The sequence below is a fragment of the Anopheles stephensi genome, chromosome 3, assembly GCF_013141755.1.
Source record: "Anopheles stephensi strain Indian chromosome 3, UCI_ANSTEP_V1.0, whole genome shotgun sequence".
In the NCBI taxonomy this organism is placed as follows: domain Eukaryota; kingdom Metazoa; phylum Arthropoda; class Insecta; order Diptera; family Culicidae; genus Anopheles; species Anopheles stephensi.
In genome coordinates, this window is record NC_050203.1 from 49,237,497 (window position 1) to 49,255,804 (window position 18,308).

Genomic DNA, 18,308 nt, shown 5'->3' on the forward strand with positions numbered 1-18,308 from the left:
TTAATCATAGCACAACTCAGTACTTATCGGACAGCCTATAACATCTGACCGTCGTCCGCTGACCGTAATTACATGCACAAGGTATCGCTTTACAGCGTCAAACCGTTTAGTTAATCGGCCGCTAGAGCTACGGTTCCGAATAATTAATGATACACTCGGGCGCCGGAACGGTTGTACCCAGACGCAAGCAATTACCGCTTTGACTAACTCGCTTCTTAATGTTTAAGTGTGAGGAACTTTTCGATGAACGGAACGAGCTTCGCCTCCCTGCCAACAATCGCTAAGCTGCCCCAATTCTCCCATAGTTTCAGTACCGATACGAAGCCTGCGCAACCAATGGGTCAAACTGGTGGTTTCGATTTGAACATAAATCTTTCATGAGTTCCCCGCCCCTCACGGCGACTACTGCCACATTATAAGTCATTAGGATCGACTTCGAAGCCTCCGAATTTTCCGAAGCGCTTAGCGATGCTATTATCTCCTCCCCTGCTGCTTAATCATAGCCGATCGCTTCGGGGTATTAAATCCAACCATCTTACAACCGACAGTGCCGAACTTTGTCACCGTCGGCCTACGCCAACCAGCAAACAGATTAACGCTTGGCCCTTCATGCCAAAATGTACCTACTCAGGATGGCCTGTCGGAAAAACGTAACGCTAGCGATTGCTTAAGAGCTGCTGTACGGAGACACTTTTGCCCAGAAAACCGTCATGGCGCTACATTTCCACTGCGTCGCGTTTTACGGTTTCATCTATTCGATTGGAGCACGCAACGTACGTGCGAACGATAAAATGTGCACACCGGTCCTAAGTGTTCGATCATTAATGGAATGGAGAGCTATTCGTCCTCGGTAGCTAGGGCAGCCCGTTTATGAGGATTTACCGCCGCTCGAAAGAGAAAAGCTGACATGTACATACATTGTTCCCGGCCATCACGCGAGGATTGTGTTGGAAGATTAAAATGTACGCACAGTCATTAAACCTTCACGTCGCGATGATTGAATGCCGTTGAATGGTAATGCGAGGATGCCTTTGATTAAGTGTTAGATAGATTATCGCACAATATACAAATAGCTTTTTGAAACAAGTTGTAAGGTATAGGATAGGAGTTATGGTGAATGGAGATCGTAATGGAGATTTTGGAATAAAGGGTAAGGCAAATTCCGTCCCTTGATGATTGAGTCATGATCTGTCATATTTTTAACTAATTGATTTTCTTTTGAGTTTAACGATGTTGGGATAGGTCAAATAATATCTCTTACAGGTTAACACACTGCTGAGCAATATTGTCATTTACTACACCTACCTGAAACTATGCGATGAGTCTGACGGTCGTCCACAGAATAACAACGATAAATCCAACAACCAATAAAGATTTTCCTCTGCTTTCCTCTTCTTCCAGATGCTCGGCACAGCTATAGATCACCATATCCAGCTCAAGAAACATCGGTGATGGGTCATCGTCATCATCGCCACCATCACCCGGCTGCTCATGATCGGCTTCTCACTTTGTCCACCGTAACACCACCTGTGTGCTCGCCGTCCCACCACTGCCATCGTCACCAATCGCAGATCCTGCGCTGGGTACTCATTGGCGTAACCTTTCTCCTGATCAACTCAAGCCATGGACTGGAGCAACTGTCGGCAGATTTGCAGGAACCGCAAGCAGATCAGCAGCCGCTTCCTTCGACGCTCTCGTCCACCACCACCGTCAGTCCGACACTTCCACCGTGCGAGCAGCGTGCACTGGACGAGATCCCGCCCGACCCATTCTACGACGTCTCGGACATTACGATCGGAGCAGCAAAAACGTTCGCCGACTTTCTCGCTGGCCGCAAGATAGATGGCACGACGCGGGATGATCGCAAGTTCGTGCTCGCACGCGAGAAGGCTAACGAGCTGGCAAGCAGCGTATTGAAGCAGGACGATGGGTTACTGCTGGCCGTCGGTATTGCGTCACCGCGACTCCCTCTGGCCGTGGTACAGTTCCGGGACCAGATTGACAGTGCACACGTCAATCTGTCCGAGAGCAAAAACTTCCTGTCGACCTACTGGCGGGAGCTGGGTGTCGCCTGGAACCAAAGCAATGGTGCTCAGTTTTGGGGTACCCCGTTCCGCGATTGTGGCCCGCTCTACGGACGGTGGCTTTGGCCGTACAGTGTTACAGTCGAGTCGCAAGGGTACAAGTGAGTATTTCTTGGAATTATACAATATTCTTATTGCCAACTAGGGGTATTCTGTTCGATTCTTCGAAAACTTCCCGCCGTTACCGTTGGGAGGTCTAATTATGAACTCACTACCACTCGCCTTTTTCACTTGTCTGTCAACTGGGGAAAGTTCGCTTATTATTTCAGAATAGTAAAAAAAATTAGGTAGTTTTATTATTCTACCTAGTTATGGTACACTCACTTCTAAAGCAAAATAGAAAAAGAATTAACTATCCTGAATGAAGAGTTTTGTTTATCCGCCTATCCGCCATCGTTTGACGTGTTCCGGGAAAAAATAATTCATTGCAATGCTTCTCGTAGCGATCGATTTTTGGAGGCTTGTTTTTGTTCGCTTCTGCCGGCTGCTTGTTATACTATGATAACGCCCTCATAGCCACAGGGATACGCGGAAACTTAATTAATTTCTTGGATCGTCGTTTACGTAAAGCACTTGCTCCAAGTTCCAAAAAATTGTCCAACCATAACGAAAATACGAACCAAAACGGAGCGAGCGTCTGCAATCTCATTTGATTCAATTACCAAGCTGATCCGCCAAAAGCTAATGAAAACCTATCGGATTTTTACTTCTCAACTATTTGGATTAACACGGCGACGTCTCTTCGTTAGTAACATCCGCAGCAAATGAGTGCCACCCCGCCCCCCAAGCAATTCTACCAAACCTCCCCAGGATTCAAAGTAATCGTAAAAATGCCTGAAAATACTTAAAAGCGCCCTAAATCCGTCCGTCCACCACATCGGCGGCACCCTGCTTCGGAAATGCGACGGGTACTTTCCACCTCCCCGAAACTAGATTCATTCCCGGAAAGGATAGCAAGAATAAATTAAGCACAACAGCACAATTGCCAACGTGACTGTATGATGGCTTGTTGAAGCGGACACTGTGAAGATAACCTGGAAGCGTTGTAATGGCTCCAGAAAGGGCCGAGCTTGCTGCAGCTTTTTTACTTTTAGTTTGTCTTTTTTCGTTCTATACCGGGGTTTTTCTCGCAAAACAGCTCCGAGGAGTTAATTAACATTATTTCATCACTGCCCCGGGGCCCCGTTCTTATGAGACTAATTCACGAGAACAAAGCCCGCCCATGATGGAAACCATCTCCGTCCAGCAACCCGGACGTCGCCCCAAAATAAGTTCGTATCCTGCGATGCAGTCATGCTAAATTTGAATCGTAAAGAATTTCACTCACCTTTAAGTTTCGTTATGCATACTCGGACGGTAGCAGTAGTATGAAGAATCGCTGTCAGATGTTGTTATAATTTTTCTGCATTGTCAGTACATGATATCATTATTAGCAAAAAAACAATCATTCATTATTCGAGTGTCCCATATTCGTAGACATGAAACGTTAATTATGAAACTGTCTGATGCAGGTTCAAGCCTAACATCGTCTTCCGTAGAAAATCAAACCATACTGATTGTAATCTATTACACGAACACATTTATTTGGTAGACATTGTTAGCTTGGCTCCCTCCTTTCATTCCTTTTCACTGATTTTGTGGTCACTTGATAGAACATTTGCTTGTCAGTTTCGCAAAAACAAACCTCCATTATGTGAAAAAACAACCACCGCTTTCAAACCCATGGCTAGCAGGTTAGCAGAAAAAATCATCATCATGATAAGCAATTATCTGATGTGACCTAAACCCAGCTACCCAGCACTAATGGCTGCACTTTTGTGGTTAACATCTTTGTTTAAAAAACTTTTTTTACTACCCACTATCAAACGTCTCTACGCCTGTTGGCATTTATATTCCTTTTCGTACGATATACAACCATACTTGGTACAACCACTTTAATTTCCTTCCATTTTGGGAACAAACTAAAGCTCCAACATTTTTTACTATCTTTTTTTTTACCAAACCACCACGTCATCCCTTCATTTCCTGTTGGCAGAATCGTTGCTTCAGCGTTTATCGCGGCGGACGTGGATCAGTGCAACGATGCGTTGGAATCGATTTTCGGACGCCGTCATGTTTGCGATCGCGAGTCCACCTTCTGCCTGCTGTCGGAGCTGGACGCCTCGAAGCCCCGGGGCAAATATACCTGCGTCTGCCGGCCCGGCTACTACATTCCCAACGAATCGATACAGGGTTTCTCCTCCGAGAAGAATGATGGCAACATTACAAACTTTAGGTGAGACAACGCGAGCTGACCGAACCGAACCGGGGAAATTAAACCAGCGTGCATTTTTGTTCGTATCTTCATTTCACCATTTCAGCTGCATTCCGTGCCCGAGTGCATGCGAGTGCGATTCGGCGGGTAGCTGCAGCAGCCCGGACGAGGACTTTAGCACCGAAACACTCATGAAGGCCACGATCGGTGCTATCTTAGGAGCTTGTATGCTTTGTTGTTTAGTGTTAGCGTTAATTGTGTTCCGTCAACGGAAGTGCAAGGTACGGCCAGGTGTTTGGAAGGCACAACATGTTCTGGATAAATGATACTAATTCAGATATATTTATTACATTGTCATATCGATTTTTCCCTACCGTGCAGACCATTGCCACCGGGATGTGGACCATTTTAGAGACAATTTTATTCGGCATTTTACTTCTATATTTAGCGGTAAGTATTATCCTTTGTTATTATATGAAAAGCGAAAAGAAACATATTTTCAAACAAACGCTAAGAAAACTGCAATTGTGGAGGAACAAAATAGTATTACAATTTGTTTGATTCGATTGGAACGAGACAAAAAAAAACTACAAACGCAATAATCAATTCACTAGCTATCAAAACCAAACAGCGTCACTTCTCGACGTCGAAATTAATTAGCAAATTAACAATTTAACCGGAAACTAAACGGCATGCACCGTCTGTGCCAACCGGCTACGAAGGCAAAAAGGGAAAACCAGCGTGCTTAATAATTCACTCGGCGTGTTAACCGGGCAGCAACAAATTGTGGGGAAAAATTGTATCAAAATGAAACTGTCATCAATATTATTCACCCATGACCCGTTCCGTACCGTTGCTGTGTACGGTGAAAAGAATTAATTAAAAGAAAAAACCAACTCACTTCCACAATACGGCCCAGTGGGCCCACTGGCATACGGCCCAGTGGGCGTAAGATTTAACAAGACTGGAAAGGATTAAGTAGGCCACGATAAAGTGAACCATCATCAAAAATTTAGTCACCATAGGCCACGTATAGGCGTGATCGTAAGGAAGCGTGTCGAAGGAGGAGCTGTGGGGAGCATAAAAAATGGTTATCGTATCGGTTTTTTGTTTTTTCGTTGTACTTTTTTCCCCAAACCGGAAACCTAACCGAACCGAACGCGTTACGCCCCATTGGGTTGGGTTTATAAATAGAGACCCGGCCCGAGACCGATAGCCACTGACGAAACGGAAAAAGTTTTAACCGACCGAAAACAAACGTGACATTGCATCGAGTTTTGCCCCATTTTTTCGTAGGTTATACTATTCGCTTGAACTGCTTGTGTGAGCACGCGATGGGAGAAGTAAATCGACTTCGGAGAGAGAAAGAAAAAAAACCGGAACGACCATCATCACAATCGCTCCGTCACGTGGTCACGTGACGCGTAAGGGTAACGCAAAAGCTCCTGCACCCGTTATTGTTCGACAACAATTTTAATCAAAAGTTTCCAGTCATCATTAAAGTTGTGAACCATGCTCGACCAGCAAACGGCCAAGTGATGCTCCATCCTGACATGGCCATGGTGGGTGGGTGCTGGTGGTTTTTCCATTGAATTTAATAAGCGTGTGCAGCTGAGGTAATATCATTATGTCGTGCTATAGAACTAGCGCGCATACATGTAAGCTTCTGCATGAAAAAAACACATACAAGCTATTCACATCAGAAAATTAGTGACACCTCCAGCAGCAGTTACCCCGGTCTCATTATTAACGGCCAGCGTAGGACCAGCTGATACTTGAAGCGTGATGGTTGAATTACTAATGATGAAATTTATAATACAGGATGGTTTTGTTCACCGTGGCGCTGGGGATACTGAGTCGTGATCGCAGTTCATATTACCGCGCGGTATACGCCAGTGGAGGAAACCTTAATACGTATTTAAAAAAAACCCTTTTCGCATATAATTGTCTGGGTACTTCAGATCCAGCTTCCTGGCAGGTTCATACTCAGAACAGTTTTTTTAAATCAATAATAATTGTAGAACTTGGCTTGTACGTAATACATCCAAAAATGTCACTTGATACAAGCATTTTTCCTCAATGAAGAGCTTTTCGCGTCAACTGTCATTGATTCATCGTCCTGTTGGCACCACACCCTTGGGAGAGGAGGTATTGTCCAACCAATATTCGTGGTTTCCTCGAATATGTTTTGTTGTGCCATAGCGATGTATTGGTTTGAGGTACAACTTACAGCAGAGAGCAAATCAATGTAACTGGGTGCAAATATTTAACCACAAAACTGTGCTATGCTAATTACCATTTTCCAACACGGTTCGGTTCGTGTGAACTTATAAAGTTGTAGAATTCCAATTTATTTACATCCCCGCACTTATCTGCATATGGTGTTTTGCCTAATTGGTGATGGCGCAACAACCAGTCGATTGCATTAAAACAACTTCAAAGCACTTGCAACAGATGCAAACGTGGCACACCCTTGGCAAAAATGCATACCTACATGCACACACAAAGAGACAACGGTATGTAACACACGTACAGTTCGAACAGCCTTCCCACACACTGCCACAAACACTCGTCGGTTCTGCGTCGGTGCACTGCTGAGCAATGCAATGCACCGCAAATAAGCACCCTTAATTGAATGGTACAATTTATTGATCTTACACTAATATTGACGGTTTCAATTGGTGCCATCCACTAGCGCACACACACAATGAAAATGGGTTTCTTTGCTGAACATGGTGCACCAGTTTTGCGAGATGCAAAGATGGCAGAGGATAGCGTAAGGTGTGAAAGGAAATTAATTTATGACACGATGATTAACATATCGATTCGATAAACCGCAGCTAATCAACGAGCTCGCGAACCGTTGACGAATGCCATGCCCCTTTGATTAAGGGTCTAAGTATACTGGAGATACCACACGAGCCCGTCCGTGGCACGTGGCAGTTCTCCGCGAGATTAATTAACATTTCATCGTGGCATTAGCCATCCAGCCATCGGCGCTCAGCCTACATCATTACCTGCCGTTTAATTATTGTTGTCCTTGTACATATGCAGTGGATGATGGGAAGCATTAATCACAGTTTAACCATCGGTAAGCAATTGAGCACTGAATAATATTTACCTTCACGCACGATTTCCCCAATTGGCAGGAAATCTATTAAGCTCATAACAAAACATACCAAGAACTTGAGCGAACCAGAATGTTAACTGATTTTGTTGCTTAATTTTTTACCAAGAAAACGTACACCATTGCTCCACCAACGACAGCATCCGATTGTCGGCTGCCTGTTATAGAAATCCAGCTGCTGGAACCGTCACTTTGAACCGTGTGCACACATCTGCTCATCCGCTACTTCCACGGAATTTATTCCATTTTCCGTCGCTCCCATAATCGAACCAAACCTCAATGGCTCCGTGACCGTTCATCATAAATCGACTATCGAAATACATCCATCTCGAATGAAATCCATCCGCAAATTGGGGCTTTTCCGTTCGCAACGCTCGCCATTGCTAGGGGAAGGCCTCCGCACCAATCCAAACAGAGTGGCATGACTCGTCGCTTTCGTGCGTCTGTCACTGTCAGCTATCTACCACACGCCCATCTACATTGGTTCTGACCAATGGAGGAGCGTAAGCTGACCACGGTGAATGCCTCAAACTATCGGTGAACATTCTAGCCACAATTTTAAGAAGTCATCTTTTCATTCTTGTCTGAGTGGATAGATTTTCTATAAAGAGTGAAGCACAAAACGCCGCTACCGCCGCGTCACAGTAAGAGCTACAGCAGGCCTTGTACGGAGGCAAAGGGCAAACGCACGGCATTCGGAGCCAAAAATAGAAGAACGATGGCTACGAAAACATAATTTCGTACGGTATGTCAATAAATTTTAGTCGACTATCGCACGCTCACCGTAGCATTGCTTTTATCTGACAAGCGGCACACGTACAAAAGCGAAATGTTGACTTTGCACACAGTTTTTCATTTTTCCACGCTCCAAGAGAAGATTGCCATTATGAAAAGTTGGAGAAACAGTTGGGTGGGTAAAAAAAAACACGGCTGTGGAAAATGTGCTTTCTGGCAAAGAGAAATGCATTTCTTTTTGTTTTGTTACATTTCTTTCGAAATCTATCTCTTATCGATCCATGTGAGATGGGGCGTTGCTGCTTGGTATTCTGTATATTCCCGCGAAATGAATTTAACAGATTTCTACGATTATCGATATGGTTTATAGAAAATCTTTCGACGGTGGTTCCACACGAATGGCGAACACAAACCTCTTCAGTTTGTTGGTTTTTAGGACGAATTTTCAATAACATTATCTTTAAATACACTGCGCGAAATAAGAATACCACCACCAGATGTTGAGGCAATTTTTTGCTCATTTGCTTTATTTATCATTTTTTGCTCAGTTGTTCAGTACTCAGTGTGAGCGGATATTTGTCTAACTTTCTGCAAATAACTTTTAAAAAAATTACATTTGCCACATAGGCCTATCCCGTGCATAAATAATTTGGGATAATTATCGGTCATGATAATATAATAACGGTTTCACGGTTATAATAACGGGATAATAACGGTTTCATGAATTTTTGTTACAATCAGTGTTATGACTCAAAAAGGTTTAAAATCGGTTTTTTTTTAATGATTTCTTTACTAAAAATAGAAGAATCGGTTAATAAATGAGGAAAATGTTGCCAATCAAAACGGTGGAGCTAATCTTATTTCACGCAGTTTATTGTATTGTCACCAACCACTCATAAAAACACTGTGATAATGGTATCTGGTCCCGATGCTTTTAGTTATGATTTTTATTTGGCTATATTTTTTAACAGGGCGGTCCGGTGGCCGAGGCGACATCGGCGCCGGTCTTCACACGGCAGGGACGGGGTTCAAATCCCATCCAGACCGCCTCCCCATACGTAAGGCTGACTACTTTTCTGCGGGTTAAATTAAGTCACAGAAAGCCAGAAATGGCAGGCCGAGACCTCTCGAGGTTGTAGTGCCAAAGAAAAAAAAATATTTTTTAACAATAACGTGTGTGAGCCTTTTTATTCAACTCCCATTATCTCAACTCTCAACTTGTTCAATGGCAGTTTTTGTTTGTTTAATATACTACTCAATTTGGCAGACACACCGCATCACCCTGCGGCCACCATCGCAGTGGCTAATGTATTATCGATTTTTCGGCAAACCCAAAGTAATGCACCACTAAAATTGCATCAATTCATCACCGAAGAGATAGAAACGGGGGCAAAATTTATTGCATCGGAAACCCCCGCACATTAAGCGCACTAAGGAAAGGTGATAATGATGTCACTCGACTCGGTGAACGTACCGATGCGCTGACAGTGATGAACGAACGGGCAAGGCTGTACAGGATCGCCCGCTAACAAGAAATTTTCTGCGAGCGAAAAATGTACGCGCCGTCGCCGGGGAGACATGCACAAATCATCGTTCCACAAGGTTCCAACCACTCAGACAGACCAAACTATGTGCGGGATTTCTTTTTCCTCAGTTCAACGCTTCCCGCTAACTACATTTCACTTTATTGCTTCCCATCCGAAATGATTTATAGTGCGATACGCAGACACGACACGCCTGCCGGAGTAGTACTGTTCCAGCTAGCCCAAGTTGACATAGTTATACATTTCCGTTTGCCATCACCGCTACCGGCAAGCTTTCGATTATCTTACGAGTAGGCCCATCGCTGGAGTTGCTAGGCTGTCAGTCTTGCTGCTGAGACCGTATGAAGAAGGGTGGCGCCACTGCTGAAATGATAGAGTTTTAGAGACATTTCTGCTTTCTATGACTCGTATCGTGGTAGGATATACGAATGCGTTTTTTTCTAGCATTGCAAATTTAATCAGACGATTTTTAGGAGGAGCAATTTGCATGAAATGAAACTGAAGCTATAAATCTCATGTACATACACAATAGTTAAGCAGATATCATTGAGTAGAGTCGGCCAAGGATGCCAGCAGCGCCAAATCATTTAAGCTGCTACCATTTCCACGATTATCAACATTAGACAGCAAAATTACGTTTAAACTCAAAATTATATTTAAACCATTAAAAATGCTAAAAGTTTGACATTTCCCCCTCTTCCAAACAGGTTGCTCTACACTTCCTGCAGGCATCGACTGTGCGGTGCCTGCTGGAACCGTGGTGCCGTGAGCTGGGCTTCATCATTTGCTACGGTGCGATCGTGCTCAAGCTGTACCGTCACCTGGTGGAGTTCCGCACCAGAAAAGCTCATCGATGGGTTGTGAGAGATCTCGATCTGCTGCGCTACTTGTGTGCCATGATCGTCGCGGTGCTATGCTACCTGGCCGCCTTTACCGCGACCAGTCTCGACTTTCTGCAGTACAGCGAGCTGGTGTGGCAGATGGACCAACCGCAGTCGCTCGACGCCGAGCAGGTTGCGTCCAACATGTGTCGACCCCTGCGCTGGGATTACGTGACCGAGGCCGGTGAGCTGCTGATACTGGGCTTCGGGCTACAGTTGGCCATCGCAAGCCGCAATGCCAACACGCAATTTCGGGTAAGCTATTCAATGCTAGGAAGCAACCATGTACTGCCAGAATGGGTGATGGTGCTTTGCATTTACTACGGTTTTCTCATCACCCCGTATCTCTCATTTCCAGGAGCGACAGTTTTTAGTAGCATCGATACTGATCGAGTTTCTCGTCTCGTCCACATTCTACATACTGCGCTTTTGGTATTTGGAGGAATTCAATCCGTCTACACTGTTCTTAGCCCTGTTCGTGCGCTCGCAACTGACCAACACCGTGACGTTGGGCTTGATCTTTCTCCCTAAGCTCTGGTACCAGCACAAACAGGTAAATGTCAGCGGGTCAACTCCCTGTCCTTGATCCCCACAGTTTCGCACAGTTGTTGCATTTCCAACCCCTCTGCCCTCAACCTCTCCAACTCCATCCTCTCCACCATTCCGCATTCCACATCCGAAGGAAAATTCCACAAAACAAGTATCGAAACAAAGACTCAATGGGTCTCTTCTTCGACGCGAAACATAGTTCATGTACCGTCTAGATTTACCAAATTGGAACACATGTACAAGATTGGAGAAACTTCAGTAAAATTGTTCACAAAAATGTTAGAACTTCATTAAAATCCTTCATTCAAAAAACATATTCATATTATGACTCCATCCGTGCGAGTCACACTACATGGCCCCCCAATTATATCTCAAACTACCTCCCAATCGTATGGCGATAGCTTTCGATTCCCCGTACTCAACATGTCCTACAAAAAAAACCCGCTTATCACACCCACCGTCTATGCTACCCTTCACATACGCTATCAGATTAACACCGCATAATCGAATAGTCAAGGGAACAAATCTGCGCTAGCACGCTCCGTGTATTTTTGTCCATTAGCAATATGTTGTTCAATATTTTTGTCCCACCAATATTTGCCCTGTGCCACCATTTACCGTGCATTTTGAGTGTGTCGCCAGATCGTGCCTAAATGTGCGGCCTGCGTGCGCCTGTAGCATTGTTTCTGTACATATGTCCCACACACACACACACACAAGCTCAATATACCCAGGAAACCTTACACAAACTTAGCTCACAAACAGACACAACACTAACTACAACGTCATTTTATTTTACTCTTTCAATACACATCGTTGATGGTTGAGTTCAGCTTCATGTTTATTTTCTTATGGCTTTGGGTTTCTTGTGATACAATTTTATCCAACAACTTTTTGCTTTTCTTACGATCATTTTCCGTTACCAAAAAAGAGTCTCAACATCTGCACTCATCTTATGTGGGCTTTATTTTGTTTCAAACAACATACTACATCTATATACTCATCGGAGCGGCTTACACTCGCTAATAATATACTCTGCGATCTTCTTCACACTTCACAGCTAGGCTAGCTAATTATTTCGATATTAGCCCAGCAAAACCGTTGGCATAGTGAAACGAGCGTTTCGCTTCCGGCCTTGCTTCAGGCCCGACAAAGCGTTGCGATGTCATCGAAATTTACTTTCATTCTGCAGGGAATAATAATAATCGCCCCACCGAGACCCCAAAGGCATAATGTTTTTCAGCTTTAGCTAAGATAACCCACCCGGCGTTAATTCTTCCGTACCGTCCTTGGCCCGAACCATACTTTTTCGCCGTCGCCCGTGTGGTTTGTTTGGTTTGAGGGGTAAATGGATGGGGAGAGAACTTGTTTTATTCTTCCTTTTCATTACCACCGCACATGATGATTTAGCAATTTTTACTCCCTTTTCGCTGACACTTTTCATAAACTCCGTGCCCATAAAGTGCCCACTTTACCACCGTCTTACCACTGATTTTCTTACAAAATGGGGCCATTTTCTACGCAGACAAAAACGTTCCGTTTTTGAAAAAAGGGAACCTATTCGGTTCCTTTTTTTGTGCTCCACTTCACCGGTGTACCGGTTCCAGGGTGGGAGCTGGGGCGGGGATTAAGCTAGCAGTCTGCATTCTTATCTCGTCATCATCACACGCTTCCTTGTGCTATCTGTCAACCATGCTGCAGGACCCGGTCAGATGGGTGGGCACAGGACGGGACACTCGGGCGGTTTGAATGAAAAACAAATTGAACCACTTATTTACAAAATCTCCCCGTACTTTACACCCCAGGCAGGGGTACAGACTCCCGCCTGCTTTGCACAAAAAGAAAGATGGCGCCAACGACAGACGCGGCCTCACACCGGAGGACGGTTGTTTACTGAAACGATGTCAAAGGCAGGATGTTGTTTTTGATTCATCGTTATCAAGATAGCGTGGGTCGGTAGAAAATAAACTCACACCCATGAGCACCACGCACACCGTGCACCGTCGTGTAAGCTGCCCAAGCGGCAAACCTGAACCGTAGTGCCTTAGATTGAATCTTAAAGCTGCTTCACTGTCTCATTACACTTGAGCGATATCGTCGCAGGCCAAACGTGAACAATCGTAAAGCTTTTTTTTTGTGCGTTTGTTTTGGCCCTTTTTTCTCTCTTTCTCTCTCTCTCTCTCTCTCTCTACATTTTGTTTGCCAATTACTAAACACACTCCAGCCAAGTACGGCCAACCGTCGATTCGAGCAGCGTTAATGTTGACAAACGCTCCTGTCCAAAGTGCTTCTTGTGCGAGCAGCAGCCGACGCTTTCCCGCAACCGACGCAATTGAGCGAAATTGATTGCGTGTTTATTCGACTGAAACAATCTAAACGTGGCTCGCGGCCTCCGTTCTAATGGTCGGATGACACACACGCACACTGCATCGAGTAAAGGTAAACACATACGCTTGCTTGTCCGGCCCGTGCGATTCGGATGGATCAAGCTGATAGCGACTTAGCGAACAGATTCAGGTTAAAGGTGTTTGGTTTTAATTATAATGATCAAACAACTTAACGTTTGCCGCGCCGGAACCGCCGCACAAATGGTTCGAACTTGATGGAATGTTCAGTGCGAAAGCTCTGCTTGGGTACAATTTTAAAGCGCAGCAGTTAAATGCACTGTTTTGTTTATAAATACACCATTATTGAGACTTTAATTCTTCACGTTAGTACGGTATTAGTATGCTTACTTACCTATCAGGCGCTACAGCCGCTTCACGGTCTCAGCCTGTTGACGGTGCTCGATACCGCTCACGGTCTTGCGCCGTATTCTGCCAGTTTATTATCCCGGCCGTTCTGGCGGACGCATCAACGCCATCACTACATCCCTTTTTCTGTGGCCTACCACGCCACTAGGCAAAAAAATCTTTCTCTAAAAGAGGTATTAGTATCAGTGTACGGCCCGTGATCAAGGTTGAGTTTTTCATCTAACTTGACAATACAACCGCGATAGGTTTCGGCCAGCCATTTCTGGCTTTCTGTGACTTTCTGTGAGTGAATCATACTTACGGGGTGGCACAGCCATTGGGATTTGAACCACAGACCAGCGTAGCTTTCGCCACAGTCACCTGTCCGTCCCTTACAGAGTTCCTACCGAACTTAGTATATACAGTATATATAAACCTGTACATACTTTAAAAGTTCAGTGCGCTATAAAAGCTCGAGACTCTAAGGACCGCAAAGTTTCTTCTTTTCCCTTGGCACTACAACCGCGAAAAGCCTCGGGCTTTCTGTAACTTGGTTTTACCCATAGCAAATTAGTCAGCCAAGTGTACGGGGAGGCAGTCTGGATGGGATTTGAACCCGGGTCCTGCCGTGTGAAGTGGTCCTACACAGCTTGCCTATAGAAATATTCGCCTTTGTCCATTTATATGGTACCCCTTGAAAGCTTTGTACCCCAAACATATTCTAAGTTAGCTGATGCGAAGATCCATCGTTAGCTTAACTTTACACGTCAGCTTAAGCTTTTTGCTCTTAGAAGATACACTTGTGGCACAATATATCAATATATTAGCAATTTATAAAATTTGAACGTAAGCACTGCTGATGCACAGCACGCACAAATGCACCCGGACTATTCCCCCACAGGTGAGGACTGGCTATCCAACTAAATGATATCATTAAGTCTAGCAAGCCAGAAATGGCAGGCATGACCTGAAAGGTCGTTAGGCCAAAGAAGGAGAAGAAGAAACGGGGCCAAAGAAGAAATGAGGGGCGGTCCGTTTCATAGCCTTATTAGAGAGTTTATCAAACTTTCTCGGATAGCAACTTGTGGGGAACGATATATTTATCCATCATCGTGTTTCCAGCTCGTAACAACAGAGCCGAAAACGGAGCTCGATAGCTTATCTGGTTCGTTCCGTTTTGTTGTTGCGCAGAAATTGTATCGAATCAGTGAGAACAGCGAAACCATTCCAACTTTCTGCTGCACGCTTGCAAGTGTGCTTCAGCTGGTTGGCAGATGTGTAGGTTAATAAAAAAAGGAAAAACAAGGACACGCGAATACAGAACCTGTCCGAAGCAAGACGACCGTAACCAATACAAACCCATCTCGACCGGAAGCGGAAGTTTTGCTTATGTCACTCCAGAAGAAATCACACCACAACTTTGACTTCACGAAAGTTGCATTACTACACAGGAGGAATGGGCAGCACGCCCCGGGATCCAAAGTCCAAGTCCCCAAATTACGAAATTACATTCTGCCAGCCAAGCTCTCCAATCTGTGAGTGTTACTGTCTTACGCTTCGGTGAACACTACCATCGGAAGCACGCTCGGTTGAAGCCTTCCTGATGCACTGTTGCCTGCCTGGGTCGTTCGCTTTCCCGGGAACTCAAGACCGAGCAGTGCGAGCAAAATTGGATCTTTATTATCCGCTTGCTTCATCGCCCGCGACCCATCGCCCCGGGGGAACGATAATCCAGGATAAATGTGTAATTTAACACTTTACACACTCCCGTTACACAGCCCGATCTGCCCGCTGCTGCACCAGTTTACAGTGTCCGCCCGGTCTAGTTTGGCAGACTCTGAAAGTTGGTCGCAACTGACAGAATTCGGTCCCAGAACACATTCATGTCGTCGAAAACTTCCCAAACACACTTAACCCACGAGCCACACACAGCCGTTCACTCGTCTTTCGTGTGATTTTCCGCCGTTCGAGCAAGCGCCGGGTCGTTTCGGTACCGGCTTTGCTTCCGGTCGCGCGAGTTGCCAAGTGCGTCTCATGCGTATTACAGCAGAAGTTAAACTGGAAAACCCTTGCCCGAGTATCTCCGGGCTTTATTAAATTACATAAATCATGAGAGGAAAATTCAATCGAAAGGACATCTCTCATCGTTGCGCTTTTGCGCGAGCGAGCGTCCGCCAAAAAGGACGAGACGATGTTTCACGTTCCACAGCAACGTGGACAGCTACAGATACGCTGGTACGCTGCTAACGGGCTAGCAACAGCGTCCGTCTCTGAGGATGATTTCGTTTGCAAAAGCGGATGAAAAATCTGAACCAGCCACATCAACGCGCTCGACGAAAGACGGAAAACCTACGGAGGCCAGGCTTTTGGAAAATGAGAGAATGGTGGGAGCGGGGGGGCAGAGGGGGGGAGGGACAAAAAAGTTTTTCCTACGAATCCTAATCAAATTTTCATGACAATAAACTTTGTACTGCTGCGTTGCTACTTTAAACGGGCGCTACCGAGAAGTTTGTCACGTACACGGAACCAGCGCCCGGACACGGAAGCTTCTTACACGGGCCAGGGGAAAAAGAAGCAAAAAAATTACTACGAAACACGAACGAAGGATCGACAGACACTGTAACTTTTTCCAGCTGCGTCGTGTGCGTGTATGTCAATGTGCGGCTCGAACGTTGTCTGCCAACGCGCCGAGTGTCACCTGGCAACAGTTTTGAAGCACATTGAGGGATCTCGTTAAACCGGCGCACGACGTTTCCTCCCTAACGCTCCCTTTGCCTTTGAATGGTTGTAGATCACTTCTGGATAATGAAAGAGTTTTCAGTACTGCTTTGGCAGTAAACACGCTCAGAAAAAAGTGTATCGCAAGGTGCGCGGTGTGATTTGGAACGAAAGTTTATTATTTTTGTTGTCACCTGCCGGGCGCACGCTAGTTATGCCAACAATGTGCGGCAGATAAAATGTGGCTCGCAGTGAAGAATACGTACTGATGGAGCAAGCTGACCCAGTGTTGTACACTGGGATGATGATGATGACTGCGAAGCAAAAAAGTTAAATAGTCAGGTGAAGATGATCTCATAAGTTCAATGTGACAATGCTGCATTATAGTGAGATAACTTTAAAATTTAAGTAAGTTTGTTAATAAGACAGAAAAGTTTTTATTAACAAATATCAAATTCATCTGGGTTTTTTTTTAATTTTAAATTTAAAGGAATTCTTACCGATTCTAGATCTTCATTTCCATATTTTACATTGGCGTGATCGATTTGTTCACCGAAGCCTAGTGAGTTAGTAAGATGCTCTGAAGTAAAGTTACGCGTTTGGTTGCATCGTTGGAAGTATTATCCGATAGTCCTTTAACACTTAATAGACCATATACTACTTAGCATGGGACGGCCCGGCGGTGAGGCGATAACGGCACCGGTCTTCAAACGGTAGGACCGGGGCTAAAATCCCATCCGGACCGTTCTCCCGTATTGACGACTGACTAGCCAACGACGTGGTATCAATAATAAGTTTAAAAGCCTGAAATGGCAGGCATGGGCAAACAAGAAGAAGACTCTTAAGGATCTTGCTATCAAACGGCACTTTAAGGTTTTCGTTTACGATTGAACAGAGTCCTAAGCCTTAGAGATTTATGTGAGTACTTTTATTATGGATAAAACTGTGAATTAGCGACGTGACGAGCGGTACCGAGCTGGCAGGGCAGTATCTTTTAGGATAAAAAAAAACCCGGAGAAGTGCTTCTGACTTGAAAGTGACCAAATCGGATCGAATAACCCGCTGAAGGAGCAGCCCGGTGTAAGTGGTGACAGAGGCGTCGGTCGTCTTTCTGTAAGACCGAAGTTTCTATCCCATCCGGACCTAACACCTACAGTGAGGACTGACGTGTTATCAACAAGTCTAGTAAACCAGAAGCGACAGGTATGACCATTATTAAGCCATTAAGTAGAATCCGCTGACGGATCGTGGTCACCGATCAATGTCGCCGTAACTCATGTGATGAGAGTGTTTTGATCGTTGCCGTAGGTCAAACACTCTTGCGCATATCAATACTCCTATCGGTGTTGTCTCTTGACCCTAGATGGAGCAATTACATCTGAATATCACTTCTAAGCCATATTCTATTTGAAGTGACAATTTTTCACCTCTAAACCTTTCCTGGCCAACTAACAAGAGGGCAGCCGTGAATCAAATTTTCGACTGAAGTAAATACTCGGTAACCTTCATCTACCATGTGAATGAGTATATTAGCATTCTAACCAATATGGCAGATCTTATTTCTGTTACCATATTCAGCCCCACGATGCGGCTCAATCCATTGCCAAACATGATGGGTGGTTACCTGTATGCATAGGGAAGCAGCTATGAGTTTCAGATAAATGTCTGTATATCGTTTTTGTTT

The 18,308-nt window shown here is 44.9% G+C and overlaps 1 protein-coding gene across 7 annotated transcripts in view; it reads left to right on the forward strand.

The window, feature by feature from the left end:
* LOC118509048 (probable G-protein coupled receptor 158) overlaps nucleotides 1-18,308 on the forward strand; it is a 56,750-nt gene that overhangs the window by 27,919 nt on the left and 10,523 nt on the right. For all 7 annotated transcript variants that reach the window (XM_036049132.1, XM_036049133.1, XM_036049129.1 and 4 more), the window contains exons 3-8: nucleotides 1,402-2,185; nucleotides 4,120-4,359; nucleotides 4,445-4,619; nucleotides 4,720-4,788; nucleotides 10,452-10,880; nucleotides 10,984-11,178. In XM_036049132.1, coding sequence (XP_035905025.1) covers nucleotides 1,402-2,185; nucleotides 4,120-4,359; nucleotides 4,445-4,619; nucleotides 4,720-4,788; nucleotides 10,452-10,880; nucleotides 10,984-11,178 — 1,892 coding nt within the window. The remainder of the gene's footprint in view (nucleotides 1-1,401; nucleotides 2,186-4,119; nucleotides 4,360-4,444; nucleotides 4,620-4,719; nucleotides 4,789-10,451; nucleotides 10,881-10,983; nucleotides 11,179-18,308) is intronic.